Here is a 17,383-nt window from a genome sequence, read left to right on the forward strand (position 1 = left end):
GTTGTGATCAAGACATTGGCCTAAAAGTATGATTTCACAAAGAATGCTTAAAGTGCTGAATTTGTAACTTAATTTTTAAGTGCCACTAAATTTATAAATTCAAAACGCTGACATTTGCTTGCTGTCATTAGACTTAGCTAAGCAAAGATCTTCTTGATCGACATAATTGGTTTTTATTTCTGTAGATACTGAAATGAATGTAGTAATATTAAGTAGGTTTTATTTCATTTCAATAAATTTAAAAGTATGGACTTACAGCCAGGTTTTTAAATAAATTATTCGTTATTCAGTTTGACTTTTCACTTCCTATAATTCAGTATTGTAAATTAAACACTCACTAATTTCGTTACTGTTTCTAAGTTAAACGAAATTCTACGCCGTAGCCTATAATGCAAGATCACAACAAATAAGCTATTTAATTTGAATGTAAGTAAATTTTGTGGTAGTTATAGATTAAATTTATAGATCTATCCATAAATTCTATCAGTTTGAAGTACTCTTGCAAAAATCAAAACAAATGGAAATAAAAGTAGCATAATCCATTTCATTACGAAATCTTAGATTTGTTCTTGGAACATTACTGTTCATTATCTACTTAGCCTATATTCTGTCACGCACGATGTGTTAATTATAAACATAATGACTGATAATGTAGGCACTGCTTATTGACATATTTATTTAACTACGATAAAATAGTATTTTAGTTTAATGATCAGGCACTAAATGAACCAATAAGCTAGAGAAAAGTTAATTCAATAATTCTTAAAATCAATATTATAAAAAATTAAAAACTTATTTTTTTACATGTACTACCGTAAGCTGTAGGCCTACACAGAAATGTTGCAGTAGTTTATGCAGAAAAAAAAATAAAACGAAGTAGGAAATTCTTCAAATGGCATCAATAGGCCTACAATATTTTTTAAGATGATAATATAATAGCTTAATACTGAGAAATTATAACCTTAAAGATACCTAATTGCAATTTTTTATTTACAACTGTTTATTGTAGAGAATTGTCAAAAGTAGCAGATATTTAAGTTCTAAGGTTTTATAGTTAACACGATTGGTTTAAACATGCACTAAAACCAGAAGTAGATAAGTTATGTGATAGAAAAATTAATTATTAAATTGTAATATTTATTATGTATAAGTTAATTACTATTCGTAAATAGATCAATTTTAAATTATTAAGTTGCGTACTTTTGTGAACTATTAACGATAAATACTAAATACTAATTTCAATTTTAGTCAATGTAGATTCCAAGTGTTAGGAGTAAAGGCATTGCCACAAAACCGATCACGGTGTAGACGCACTTCTTTTTTTCAGAAGCCAATAAATGTAGCCTACTTCTAAGAAGAATTTTACAACAGTTCTTCATGTAGAAAAATAATTTCACAAAACATCGTAGTATCTGTTGTCTTCGCGGCTTAAAATTGATGTCCGAAGATTATTACCAAAGCACTGAATAAATTTCAGAAATAAAAATAAACGTTTTATATTGAACTGATCTGTTAACTCTCCCGAAAGTAATTTCGTTACTCACCGTAAGTAGGCTAGTTCATAAACAGAAGCTAGTCAGTGTTAGTGGATAATGAAAAAAAGAATATCTACAATCCTACCATTCCCTATTACCTCAAAAAATACCAGCTAAAAGAGCTTGAAGTAATCGGACTTCTGGTTGGAACAAGAGGTACCGCTACTCTCTTCATGAAAGATGTGTTTAAGAGGCTTGGAATACCTACATCTATTATTCCGATTGTAACTTTAGCTGCATTGAAAGGATCAATTGCTCTCCTGAAGAATCACCTATATTCGAAATCAAACTAAGTTCAGTAGCATTCTTTACTTTTTTGTAACACTTACCTTTCTAAAAATAGGTATATTTCCACTAATCTAAAAAAAAAAAAAATATTTGCAGCTCTGTACTTGTAAGAATTTCATTGTTAAAACAAAATTAATGGTTTTTCATGAACTTGTAAAAATTTCTATGGTTAAGTACTCTTTGTCCCTTGTGGCAGCTCACGAATGGTGAGAAGATATTATAAATCTTTTCGGTTAGATTGCACATAGTTTAAATTCATTTCAGGTTTCATCGGTTTAGATATTACTATCTTTAAAATTAAAATTATTTCGCTGAAACTACTATGACTAGCAAAGTTACTTGTTTTTCGTATAGACTATTGAAAGTAATTGCCTTAATTCTTCTGTGAAATAAAGCCTTTCTTTAGCTGCCCTCTGTCACCGCATGGAGACATAAATGCTTAGAGCAGTGTACTCACCAGACGAGGGCCTGTCGGAGTAGCGGGTGCAGTATACCCAGGCGGGCCACAGCAGCTGGGAGGACCCCGAGCCGGACGACGCGCTTCCAGATGCGCCGGGTACCGCCGAACTCGGCGAGCCAGCGGCGGCCGTCGGGCCATCACTCGCCGTAGAACCAGAGTCCCGGGTCTCGGGCGATGGCGCGACCACCTTCGACAGATCCATAGGCAACGCATTCCGCCCCAATTTGTCCACACCGGCACCGTTCCTCGCACCCACATCATTTCTTTTCGAAGTCGAAGACGAAGAAGTCCTTCCTATTGCCGCATCTTGTAAAGGTCCACCACTAGAACACCGCACAGATAACGAGCCGCCGCTGGAGCCTTTTTTCAAACTAGGAATGTTATAAATTGTCGTCTGACGTCCAAAGTCTGGTTTTAGTATGTTATCTATACTAAACTTAAGTGCCCTCATCGAGACGTTGTTGGTAGCATTGTTCACGGCATTGTTATTTTGTCTCGTTGCCGGGGCTGCGGAATGATTGAGTGAGGAAACTTGTTGGGGCTGCAGTGGCGGCCTATAGATCTGTCTACTGAAGAGACTAGGTGAATGTTGGCGATGGGGGTGAATTTCTTCGGGTTTCGAAGGGACGGGAGACGTTATAGAAGAAGAAGTTGAGTAACAGTCCGTCATTAGGGAACACCTCGATATTGAAGATCGGCTACAGGAATCCGAAGTCGAGCCGACCTCTGTCTTGTCATCGCTGTCATCATCACCGTCATCATCTTCCTGGAGGTGTATCCTCGAAGGTGTGAGGGAGATCAAGTGGTCTGTGATGGGCCCAACTGGAGGAGGCGTCTCACTGCCGACACTTAACAATTCATCTTCATCATTGTTGGAACAACAGTCTTCATCATCCGAACAAGAGTTTCTAGGAATCCTTGACGTATCAACCAACCCTGGAGGTCTCGGATCACCGCAAGTCACCGCCATATCATCAGCGATAGCAGCCCTCGAAGTCGGCGAATTCGGGTGCCGGCTAACGTCACTTCCGTCACAACTACTGTTTTCTTCCTCTGGTTGTCTCTTATGATGTTCGTGGTGACTGTGGGGGTGATGATGGTGAGAATTATGTAACAACAATGTTGTGGTTGCCATAGTTACAAGCCTCTTTCAAAGTAGCCTATACAATATGTTAATTGACATTTATTATCCTCTCTGATAGCATAATGATCTGCTCTGAGTAAATTATTTGTTGTTAATAACTTCTAAAGGCGTTCAAAATTTCATAGAAATATGTCATCTAGCCGCATGTAGATATTATAGTAATAACATCTGTCCAGTTGTCATTGACTTTCTGTCAACATGCTGGTACGACCAATTATTTTCGTCTGTCATATGTCATTTAAATAGCCTACCTGCTGGTTTGCACGCTCAGACCCGTACAAAACCGAAGGGGAAACCGGATGTCGTTTACATTGTCCATAATTCTTGACTCTTATTCATGAAGTCCATTATATTTTCTTACACACACGTAAATACAGACCCGAACACGTCAGAAAGACGACAGTAAAATGGATTTTAAATTCTCACTTTTGAAAACATGATACGAAATATGTTTTCAAATCATTGTTGCGATCACTATTGCCTTCTCACTCAGGTTCGACTACCGTCGCAAGCACTGGCGAACATTACCGTATCATATAACAATAACAATAAAAAATAACAAATCACAAAGCCGCACACTGCCAAGGTCTTGTTTTGCTTAACGCAAGTTTGTGGTTCCCCCCTATATCGCAACACACCGTTCCTCGTTGTTGCTAACCACACACACCAGTTCCCTACACACGACACGAGGGAGCTCTGATGTCAGTACAGAGGGGGAGGGGCACCCCTCATGAGGGCGGAGCGCATCCCAACCGAATGGGAAGGGAGAATATTAACCAAACCCACATTTCCCCCCCTCCATATAACATTTCCACTATAAGAATACCGCCTTCAATTCCCTCCCTCTTCTTAAAACATCCGCATTTTACCTCCTCTCTCTTACGAGAAAAATATATTACAAAAAAACTTTCCCTTGTTTTCTGTTAATAGTTCTTATTCCCCGTTTGTTGCAACAGCTGTTCGGTTCTCATAGTAAGTTCAAAAATCGAACATGGATAATACGAGGAATATATTGAGGAAGGTTTGATTGTGTGCAGGTTTAATTGAACGTTTAGGCCTACACAGTGACGGGAATTTTTTTAAATTCGCCAAGGTTGGCAATAATATACGATGTATTTATTTGTAGGCCTATGTTACAAAATAGTGAAATCTAAACCTGTAGGATGTAAGACCAGTAAAAAGTATTGATATATAGTTTATGTATGCCCTAAGCACACATGTCTAATGAATTTTAAAATGTTTTATTGTGGAAGATTGTAGGCCTAAAATTAGAAGGTGGAGAGAAAACCAAACTTGTGTTACACAGATAAATTACAGAATTCTTTTTCTCCAGGAAACGTAGGGAAGAGCAAGAGCATGCTTAGGTTTATTATTATTATTATTATTATTATTATTATTATTATTATTATTATTATTATTAGATGTATTATTGCTGTTATTGTTACTGAATAAACTAACTTACAATAGGTTTATATTTCTTACCTGTAGGCAATGTCGATACTTAACAGGGCCAACGGTGACTTTCTAGCCTATAAAATTTACACTTCTTACTGTTAGAAATGTCGTTGTTATGGGATAAGTCTGTGGCCTAATAGAATAGGCTGTTATTAATCTTTTTATCTTTGATATGATCTGACTTAAAATGGGTAGTTTTACATTATTTGTGAGAAAGCTCTTTCAACAATCCCTCTGCTGTAGGTCGATATTACTAACGGGAATATAATAAATTACAGTAGGCCTAACTCTTCGTACCTCCAGACTTTCTTCACAATATCTACGCTTATAACTTCTGTATCGGAAACCTCTTAACACTGTATTAAGTTATACTGTGGTATGTTACTATCATCAGCATCCGTTATAGTAGGCCTAGTCTGCTTGATGAGTTTTATTCACTTTTTTGTTTTTGGTTTATTTTTAGTGTTGGGAATTTCTATAGGCTAATATGAAGACTATTCTTGGCCCGTTTTATCAACTAGGCCTAAGATTAGGCCTATATCTAGATTATTGTGGTCTTATCAGTAATATTTTACTATGTCCAAAATAAAATACCGTGTTCGTTTTAAAACCTTGAGATAAGCAAAATTCATAGATTAAGCATTATGCAGGAGTTCTTTAACTGGTTTTTATTAAGCTTAGTAGTCTATTATTATTATTATTGTTATTATTATTATTATTAGTTTATTTATTTATTTTATTGGGTCTATTATTATTATTATTATTTATTATTATTATTATTATTATTATTATTATTATTATTATTATTATTATTATTATTCAACTCCGGGTATAACTATGAACAAAAATGCGAGCACTTCAAATGTCGAAGCTTGTTTGCTAGACTTCATGATCTCGATTACTTATTCTTATGAAAGGTCCTTAAAGGTGACATTAATTCTCAGTCAGCCTTCGTATAGACGTGGACAAATTATTAGACAAAATTAATTATATGTGCAACAAAGCTGTATTTATCGGGAGAAATAATGAACAAAAATATATTTTGCACAGAAATAATGAAGAGAAAATTGAGTCTGGAGGTTACTAATATTTTGTGAATATTCCCTTATTCTTTATTAACACGTTGATTTTGTCAGGGATGCTGGAAACCAAAGTTTGACACTGTCTTTGAATATCAGCATCATTTAGTTAGATATCAGACAGTGCTTAAGTGAGTCCATGTTTTGTTGTGAGCCTCTTTTTGTTCACTTTCTTCTTCAGTATAGATCACATATTTTCAATTTCGTTCATGCCCGGTCTTCTTGCAGGCCATGGAAGATCAGACTGTTGAATATCTTCTGCAGTATATAATTAAAACACCAGTAGTAACAAGACAACCAGACAAAATATACTTAACCATTGGAAAAATATACCAGAAGATGTAAACAATCATATTTACAGCAATAGAGACTCTGTGAATTATACTGATAGTTGATATGACGAATTATATTAGCTTTCCAAGAAAAACGTTTTGGTCTAATAATTTGTCCACGTTTGTATTTATTTCTATTAAGGACATGAGACCTCACAAACTTTCTATAACTTATTAGAAATTCTAAATCTTCCTCGCCGGTCTCCATGTGTATTAAAAATTCTAGCTAACATACGTGTAGGCGATTTCGATCCATTCAATATATAGAAGTATTAGCACATGGCAATGTCTTGGCTAATATTATTTGCATAATCTTTCTACACAAATTGATAACCAGGGAACGGATTTATATGGACTAAAAATATATGAAATATGTAAATATATATGTAGTTATTTTTACCAAAATATGGAATTAAATATGGATTTTTACCAAAATATGGAATTAAATATGGACTTAAAATTATAAAAAAATGACTATGTACGTTAAATATTGGTACATTTTAATCAAACTAAACAAAAAATATAATGGACGTACCTTATCTTCCAATGTAGTTTCAACAAAACACAATTTTTATTGTCTGTTACCATAACAATAGGTTACAAACATTTCTTTCAAGTGCTGAAAAGTGAATCTTCTTCTATTGTCTCTGAGGATAGATTTATACTGACTAAAAGAGCGTTCGACGTCACAAGAAGTAACTGGTACATAATTCAATTTCACAATGTCTGCTGGGGATAAGTCCAAGTTAATCTTCACTGTTGATTCACCACTCATCACAGCAACAACCTTTTGTAGTTCTTCATATCCAGGGTTTTTTGAAAGTACAGTGTCCACCTTAGCTCTTACTGCATCTGCAACTTTACCTCTACCACGATTCAGTTGTTCCACAGTACTATTTATAATTTCAAAACTTTCAGATAGTGAAAGGTGCCTATTTTGGAGACTTTTGAGCGTTTTTATGATGCATGAAAATGTATGCTGAATGTGAGCTAAGTCATTCTTCACACTTATGTCACAGGTAACTGTTTTCGCAGTATCAATTGAGACTGCATCTTCAGAGTCCAATGCAAGGAGAACATTGTTAATAGAGTCTATATGTTCGGCATAATATTCAACTGCTTCTAGCCATGTACCCCATCTAGTTAAAATTGGCTTTGGTGGCAATGGAATTTCAGGGTACATTTCTTTCAACACGTTAACTCTACTGGGAGCTTTGAGAAATACTTTTTTCACTGATGAAATCAACAAATCTACTTTAGGGAAATTGTCTCTGACCACTTCTGCCACACGATGAAATGCATGCGCCACACAAGTAAAATGAGTCAATTTAGGATATACAACAGATAATGCTTGTCCAGCTTTGACCATATAAGGGGCAGCATCGCTAATAAAGAATAACACATTATCGTACATAATACCCTTTGGCCACAGGATACCCATAGCTTCGTTGAACAGTTTAACTATAGTTTTGTTATTGCACTTTTCTAGAACATCACAATGTAAAAGAATTCGTTCAGAATATTGTTCACTTAACAAACCGATAACTGCATTACCAACAAGTCTACCTTCTTTGTCGGGAGTCTCATCAATGGAAACCCAAATTGAACTATCTTTAATTTCATCTCTTATCTTCTGTATTGTCTCATCGTAGATGGATGGAGCATACGTCTTCCTAAGTGTTGACTCATCCGGGATTGTATGTTGAGTATATTTTTCAAGGAATTCCCTGAAGACCTTATTCTTTAGTTTGTAGAGAGGAATATCAGCAGAGATGAGAGAACGGCACAGGTCGATGTTAAACTCAGATCTTACATTCGATGTTGTTGGTTGTGTTAAAAACAATTGTCTCTGCTTGGAATTTAGTTGTTTGTTGGCCTGATGTTTACTAGTTGTAATGTGTTGTTGCACCAGGAACTTTTGTGTAGATGATACTGCACACTGACACAAATTACAAAATAATATTTTATTGTCAGTTGATAAACCATCTTCTTTAAATTCTGAAATGTAACTTGTTAGTTTTGATTTTAAATTGACTGAATGACGTACTTTTGGCATATTTACCGTCTTTATAGTATGATTTACAAAACTGAACCTATGTGTACTCTGACTGGCATTTAACTGTTGAGCTGCACAACTGAAGTCTGTTAAAAATTTTAAATTAAATTAATACAGTTTTGTAACTTACTTTCCCATTGTTGATAGGACTGCTAATTTTCAAATAACTCTGATGTTAAAGGGATTACTGAACATGTGTTTAAATCTCTATTGTTGAAATGTATTTTTAAAAGTTAATGGAATTTTGTTTTGTTTTATTGTTAAACCTAATATAATATGGACTGTTTTATATGAAATATGGAAAATATATGGAAATTAACGAAAATATGTACTAAACTCTAAAATATGGAAAAATATGGAAAATAAAAGTAGGATTTTTCAACCCTACACATTGTGAAACATAAAGATAATGCAAAATATAAATTATATTAGCTTTATAAGTAAATATGTATTTACATATAAATCCTTTCCCTGTTGATAACACTTTTGTAAGAATCTCCTTTCCATAAAATATTATAGTATTAATTCTTGTAAATTAATCATTGCAATCTATGTTCATTTTGTTGGTATCTCAATTATTTAATTTATACCATAGTTGTTCATTTTATTTTATTAATTGTATCACTGTGCTGAACTTTTATTGGCCAACGGCTGTTGTCCAGCACATAAAATAAAAATAAATAAATAATAAATATATAATTATTATTTGTTTGTTTATTTAATTATTTTATTAGGGTCTGTTATTATTATCCCTATTATTATTATTATTACTATTATTATCCTCATTATTGTTATTATTAGCCTATTATTATTATTATTATTATTATTATTATTATTATTATTATTATTATTATTATTATTATCACCATCATCATCATCATCATCCTAAGTCCTAGACTAATAGATTTACTTCATTTAGACTAACTAGGCCTACGCTTCCACCTCCACACGTTATTCAGCGTCAAAATTAAACTTAGACAAGAAATGGCCTGCAAATTTTGCTTGGAGCCCCTTGTTTGAGACATGGTTATTTTATGTGTTGTAAATCTACTGCATGAGCCTTCCAGCTTTACTATCTTCCCATAGAAAACCATGTCAAGGATTTTATTGCGCTTCAAAATCCATTGGCCTTCGCTGGATTTGAACCCACGAACTTCGGATCCAACGATAGGTAGGCCTATAAGAAGTATCCTCTGTGTCACCGAGGACGACTGTTGTTGTTTAAGAAACATTGGTGATTTTTTCGATCTGTAACATAGATCTACGAAAATGTTCGCTGAAAATTTATATAGTAACAAAATAAGTAGGTATAGCTATTATGACTTTAATTATACAAGTAACAGGTTATTTTGTGTTAACTTTTTGTGCAAAAAAGTTACAGAACTAAAGCTACCAGGAGGACAGAACAATGGTTGTAATGCCCAGGTTCTATACCACCCAAGAAGATCATTTAAATTAGACTACAAGTATTAATTTCCTATAGGCCTACCGTAATGAGCTAATAAAACTTATATTAGGTCTACATTAAAATAATTAGAGAAAACATTGTTGTGAGATTAAAAAGAAAGATTTAATGACTGAATAGGTTTTCAATATTGCTTTATACAAGAAAAATGCTGTGTTATATTGAGGTAAGGCACATGAAAACACGATGCCAACTTCTGAATTTTAAGTAGGATATGTCGATAAATCAAGATGGTGCAATAAATAAAAAATATAGCCTATACACTTCTTGCATAAATGCATAATAATAATAATAATAATAATAATAATAATAATAATAATAATAATAATAATAATAATAATAATAACAACAACAACAACAGTAATAATAATAATAACAGAACCTAGTCCAAATAGGCATATTATTATTATTATTATTATTATTATTATTATTATTATTATTATTATTATTATTATTGTTGTTGTTGTTGTTGTTGTTGTTGTGAAACTTGGACTCTCACTTTGAGAGAGGAATATAAGTTAAGGGTGTTTGAGAATAAGGTGCTTAGGAAAATATTTGGGGCTAAGAGGGATGAAGTTACAGGAGAATGGAGAAAGTTACACAACACAGAACTGCACGCATTGTATTCTTCACCTGACATAATTAGGAACATTAAATCCAGACATTTGAGATGGGCAGGGAATGTAGCACGTATGGGAAATTTCAGAAATGCATATAGAGTGTTAGTTGAGAGGCCGGAGGGAAAAAGACCTTTGGAGAGACTGAGATGTAAATGGGAAGATAATATTAAAATGGATTTGAGGGAGGTGGGATATGATGGTAGAGACTGGATTAATCTTGCTGAGGATAGGGACCAATGGCGGGCTTATGTGAGGGCGGCAATGAACCTCCGAGTTCCTTAAAAGCCAGTAAGTAGCTAAGTAAGTATTATTATTATTATTATTATTATTATTATTATTATTATTATCATCATCATTCATAAGCAATATCAGTCTTCGTATTCCTGCTAAGGGTTTAAGATTTCATAAAATATTTTATAATAGGAATTCTAAATTTCTCTCTTCGGTCTGCAGATGTATTAAATATGCTAATTTCATGGATTGAACTTGGATCAATTTAATGTGTAGTAGGTATATACTTTTTGAGTTTTTATGTCAGTTTTATTAGTTTATGTCATTTGTTGAGATATGTATCGAACTATTCTCGTCATTTGCATTTCTTTACAATACTACTTATATGATTCCAGTCTTCATTTAGCCTATATGATTCCATTAATTCATTTGTAATTCATTTTATTTAATTTCCATTATTTTAATTATCTCACTGTACTAATTTTAATAATTATTTGTAGGTCTATGTATTATTTGTATCTTGGTATCTATTCATTTTGTCATTACTGTTTATTTGTATTTGTCTATAATTTTAATAATTATTTATATGCACATTTGTTATTCCTTGTACACTGTATCTTGTGCTAAACTGCTATTGGCCCTAGGCTGTTGTACAAGCACAATAAATATTAGTAAATAAATAAATAAATAATAATAATAATAATAATAATAATAATAATAATTATTATTATTATTATTATTATTATTATTATTATTATTATTATTATTTAAGAAGGTATTATATCTTCCTTCTTTACTACACGGAGTAGGCATTTTCGCTTGCTTATAGGCCTATGTATAGACTTTAATTTCAAACCTGACACTAAAAAGCACATGATGAATATCTTAAACCTTCACATTTGTTAACATAGAACACATTAATAAAGGCAAACTTCAGTGGTCTACGAAGAATTCGAAAGAACGATCGCATCTTTCACGCATTAAGCCTACTTTTATCCTATATTGAATTAATATAACCTAGCCTGTTGAAATAAGAGTGACACATAGGTCTACATAAAATTAAATAAGAATTATAAACAATAATAATAATATAATAATAAATGTATTAAAATAATACAATAATTCTTAAAATTATATAGAGTAATAATATTTTCACATTTTAAACCAATTTTTACAAGCGGAGACAGCAATATGAATGTACGGCATGGCATATTATTAGTTCTATTCTGATTGCTGATCATAACGAGATCTTACAGGGAAATTGTTCCGTCTGTAATGCCGCATTGTATTCACCACCTCGCGGGGCGGGTGTCTAATAGATTTGTATTGCGACTGCGAACATGTTTATTAAAAAACCGAAACAGAATGATGAACATAACTCGGAGCACAAGTTTGTTCTGCAAGAGCCTTCGTTTAATTGCATAAAGTAAAACAAACTTCTAATTATCCATGAGCCAACAAGATGGTAATTAAATCCGTGTTGATGTGTACAGAAGCTGTTACACAAATTACACAGGTAACACACTACATTAATGAACAGTCTTCGCTTCCTACCTGCTGTTCCATGTTTATGGATGGTTAAGCATTTCCATTTTGCATGTTTCAATCCTCAGACGGAAACCTTAACCAGTTAATTTACATAAATACATTTTTTAATAACCAATGAAAACCATGCGTAGGATATATTTGTTAAAAGTGAGGAGTAATGGAAAGCTACTAAAGTGCTGACTAAGTTAGTTTGAAAATGTTTATTTCACTTTCCTCTTCGCGTTATGATTACTCATGTTTACAACTTAGGCTATTTAGAAATGGCTTTCAAGAAACCCGGAAGTTCATTGCCGCCCTCACATAAGCCCGCCATCGGTCCTTATCCTGAGCAAGATTAATCCAGTCTCTACCATCATATCCCACCTCCCTCAAATTCATTTTAATATTATCCTCCCATCTACGTCTCGGCCTCTCCAAAGATATTTTTCCCTCCGGCCTTCCAACTAACACTCTAGGGCCTAGAGTCTAGGCCTATATGCATTTCTGGATTTAATATTTCTAATTATGTGAGGTAAGGAATACAATGCATGCAGATCTACGTTGTGCAACTTTCTCCATTCTCCTGTAACTTCATCCCTCTTTGCCCAAATATTTTCTTAAGCACCTTATTCTCGAACACCCTTAACCTCTGTTCCTATCTCAAAGTGAGAGTCCAAGTTTCACAACCATACAGAACAACCGATAATATAACTGTTTTATAAATTCTAACTTTCAGTTATTTTGAGAGCAGACTGGATGACAGAAACTTCTCAGCCGATTAATAACAGGCATTTCTCATAGGCTATTTATTCTGCGTTTAATTTCCTACTGAGTGTAATTTATATTTGTTACTGTTGCTCCAAGATATTTGAACTTTTCCACTTTTTTGTTTAGTGTTTTATTTTTATTATTATTATTATTATTATTATTAATTATATCTTATTTTGGCCTGTAAATACTTGTACCACTTTCGCTGTCCTAAAACTAAAGAAACATGTTCGTAATATAGGCCTATTTATAGTCTATTAATAATTCAATATAGCCTATGATTTTTCCTGTACACAATAGGGTAGTTAAACTATATTTTCCCAATCTGGATTCTCGATAAGAAAGACAAAGACAGAGTGAAAGCTATTTAAATGAACATACTTATTTAAAACAAGCAAAATAGGCCTACTGTAACATATAGCCTACATTATTAACCTGAATAGAAATGTAGAAAATTAAAAAAATAATTCAAATTGGAATCAATCACTGACATAATCGAACAACACCAAAATAAGAAAGTAATACATAGGACTATTTTAAGAACAAATAAAAATATAATAGGCTGTCTAAAACTACTGATCAGAAATCAGAGACGTTAAAGACAAAAAAGGGAGACCTTCGAAAATACTAGGTCTATGGACGGGCAGAATGTAGCCTAATTGAAGGCTGAAAATTAATTCTTATATTTTGCTTAATTACCTACGGCATTTCTCGTAGATTAGGTTAGATAAGTTATTGTAGCTTAGGTTAGAGCGTAGCTCAGTAAAGTTTTCATTCCTAAGCTTATAGCAAGCTTTCTTATATTACTATAAATAATCTCATATATTTATTTCTGTATTTAAATCACAGATTCTGAGCCTGAAAATTTAGTGTAAATGACCCCGTGAAATTAAAAGATTAAAAGACCAGGTCTTCTACCAAAACAAACTGTTTATTATTATGATTATTATTGCAGTTATTAGGTCTATTGCTTCTACTAGGTAGGCCTACTACTGCTATTCTGATTCTTTGAAAAATGGTACATTATGAATACAACAGTGAAATACTCTCTACGTAGCATTAAAAATGCCTTGCAACATAATTAGTTTTTAACGAGAATGACTGATAGCTAGTGGTATGTTTTCATTCTGAAAAAGTTAAGCTCACTTGACGATTAGAGAGTCAATCTTCCACATTAATTATTTTATAATTCAATCTGTTTAATGTGTTTTTTTTTTTTTTTTGCTTTGTTGGATTGTAAGAATAGATTACAATTTATTGGCTCTGCCACGTCTGTTATGGACACCTCATTAGTTTTCTTCTTGTTAGCAGTAATTATGTCTGATTTATTATTTTGATTTGGGTTCTGTTTCGGAAAGCTGCTGTGAGTTTTGGGGTGAACAGAGCGGTTATAGCGATAGGTTTTCATCTAGTGCTTTACTTTCCCATCACGTCCTTATCCCACCATAATGGCTAGTCCACAATAAATCGGGAACGGAAACGACAACGAGAACGAGAACAGAAATATTGTTAAAATAAATGTATTTAAATGTGAGCATTCACAATAAACGAGAAGCTTACCGGAGCCCGGGAACGGGAACGTGAAAATTAATTGTGAATGTTCACATTTAAATACATTTATTTTAACATTATTTCCGTTCTCGTTCTCGTTGTCGTTTCCGTTCCCGGTTTATTATGGACCAGCCTTATCTGTGTTATCGTTGTACCACCATGCGATCGTCAGTGCAGATCGTCGCAAGTGCAGAATTGTCGTTATAAAATAGAGGTTTTAAATCCATGTTCCTCAAGAGTGTAAGCTGATGGGTGTTGATTTCTGTTTCAACCTGTGGCTGTCCCCTTCCCTGTCCGCGTCAGACGGTTGCCACAGATTTCAGCAGACAACCCGATCGATCCACGGGAAGGCTTCAAATTGAACCTCAGCATGGAGCACGTGATCTCCAGGGACACCGCAATCAAGTCCCCCGGCGATGCGCTCTCAATCCGTGGACCGCAGCGAACCAACAACTATGAAAGAATGCGTTACACCTACCGTCTTACTAATAAATCGTGTATATCTTTTATACGAGACATATGCAGAGTTGGGACAGAAAACGTTACTAATAAACCATGCATAAGCGATGGATGTATAAACAGTCTGTAACTATAAAATGGGAATTGCTTTGCAGTAGTTATATACACGAAATTCCTTGTTTAACCGTTGTATATAGAGAAAAAATGGCCGTCCCTCTAACAGCTGTTCGTATCGACTGTCATTTTATGATGATGGCTGCCTTGTAACCACAGAATAACAAACCAAAGAGCACAGAATAATTAGAATAATATTGCTGTAGCTCTTTGACCAAAATATAGTGTAGTAATCGATTAGAGCCAGTTGTACTATCGATACTTAACACGGCACCCTAGAGCACTCTACCGGATACAATAGAGAACCTCAGATGTTCTATTATCTTTCATAATGAAGTAATGACGAAACTATGACGTAGTTGTGTAACAGTTATATTGTTATATACGACGTATGTAGTGATTTTATTAGTAAGGAATTTACACACGACTTATAAACGAGCTATTCATTGTGTAAGTGTAAGACAGTTAAACGTTTGTGTATAGAGTTTTTATTAGTAAGACCGTTAGAGGATTAAATGCTGCGAATATAGTAGTCACTGGTTTGACTTCCTGGTAGAACCGAAACAAAAGAGAAGTAGGAAAGGGTAACTAAAAGTTCAGTAGAGGTCTATAAGAATAGATAGGAAAAGAGGAGGTAGCCTACTAGTAAAAGAAACATTTCGAATTTCCCGACCAGTGTAAGAGACCGGTGCCCACCCAGAATCGAGATGAGTTTGGGGAGCTAGAGTGAGCAGCGAAATTTGGTTTCGAAAGCTAGCTATAGGCCTAAGGGCTGGGGAGGGGGGGGGGAACCGTACTAACCACACGTTACCCCTGTACTAGTTGATTTGCTGAGGCATGTAGACGTGGGGCCAGCAGTCTGCTGGTGGGCTTTGGCTATCTAGTGATTATTTCGCAGCGGAATTATTTTTATTTAACAACGACAAAGAAAAATTAAACAAACTTAAGAACAATAATTTAGAAGAAGCGAATGTAAGAATAATTGCAAGAGGGAGGTAGTAAAGGAGAAGGAGACGAATAACAAAACAATTAGAAAATTTTGTAAAGAGAAGTAACAATAGGCCTATAGCTTATTTTGAAAAAGAACAGGCAAACAAAAATAAGAATTAGAAGAAGGAGATTGAAAACAAAAAGTTAGAAAAATAAGCAAAAATAACTTAATAGGCTAAAGAAGATTTAGGGTAAGAAAGAGGAGGTAATGAAGAGAAGAAAATAGGAAGGAGAATGAAGAAAATGAGTTTAAATAATTGATTAAATGGCGATCTTACTCGTGTTAATTATGTAAGCATGTGCGGCTTACAGCTGTTTCGGTGCTTCTTCACACCATCCTCAGAGCCTACTAGATCTCGGCGTCATCTCGAACTTCGCTGCCTGTTGTGTGGGTGCGTTCGATTGTTGAAAAGTGTTGAAATGTGGTGTCAAATAGTGTGTGTGTTCTGAAATTGATCTGTGTGTTGAGAATTGTGACACCACATTTCAACACTTTTCAACAATCGAACGCACCCACACAACAGGCAGCGAAGTTCGAGATGACGCCGAGATCTAGTAGGCTCTGAGGATGGTGTGAAGAAGCACCGAAACAGCTGTAAGCCGCACATGCTTACACAATTAACACGTGTAAGATCGCCATGTAATCAATTATTTATATTCAAGTGTTAAAAGTAGTGTACGAAAGATTCAACATGGAAAATGAGTTGTTGAAGAAGAAGGAACAGAACAGAAGACTAGGCTAAGTAAAGAGAAGGTGAAAATAATAAAAAATTAGTACTATTAAAATAATTCTCTTGTTCATTATTTTAACAAGAAGAAGTGCATTTCTTTTCAACAGTAATCTCACTAGACGTTTTGATTTATCTAGAGAAAATCAAAACTCGAGTGGGATTTAATTGACTATTACACGATTAGAAGAAAGTATATAAAGATTAGAAGTAACGAAGTACTCCAATACAATAAAATATTAATTGACTTACGAAAATACAACTGTCTTCAAATGTATTATTGTACCATCTCAACATTACAAATATTACGCTAGATGCATGCTAGATGGCAGTAGTGTCTTTATACAGACACTGTAATGATTACTATTCAATAAATCTTAATATTAAACAATCTCTGATACGTGACTATCCATAACATCATATAGCAGAAGTTCTTTTTATCCTCTCAGAGCAGAAGCTATAACATAACCTAACTAATATACACAAGTGTTAAAAAAGTTTTAATTAACGACGATGACATAAAAAATAAACATGAATAATTTTAAAAGGAATAATTATTGAATGTACAATTTTCAAATTTG

At 33.8% G+C, this 17,383-nt stretch overlaps 1 protein-coding gene across 1 annotated transcript; it reads right to left on the reverse strand.

The window, feature by feature from the left end:
* Positions 1-2,178: 2,178 nt before the first annotated feature.
* Positions 2,179-4,440, reverse strand: LOC138709373 (homeobox protein engrailed-1-like). Its single transcript, XM_069840110.1, has one exon. It carries the CDS (start codon positions 3,416-3,418, stop codon positions 2,240-2,242), a length of 1,179 nt encoding a protein of 392 aa, XP_069696211.1. The 5' UTR covers positions 3,419-4,440; the 3' UTR covers positions 2,179-2,239.
* Positions 4,441-17,383: the final 12,943 nt, after the last annotated feature.

The sequence above is a fragment of the Periplaneta americana genome, chromosome 1 (assembly GCF_040183065.1).
Source record: "Periplaneta americana isolate PAMFEO1 chromosome 1, P.americana_PAMFEO1_priV1, whole genome shotgun sequence".
NCBI lineage: Eukaryota > Metazoa > Arthropoda > Insecta > Blattodea > Blattidae > Periplaneta > Periplaneta americana.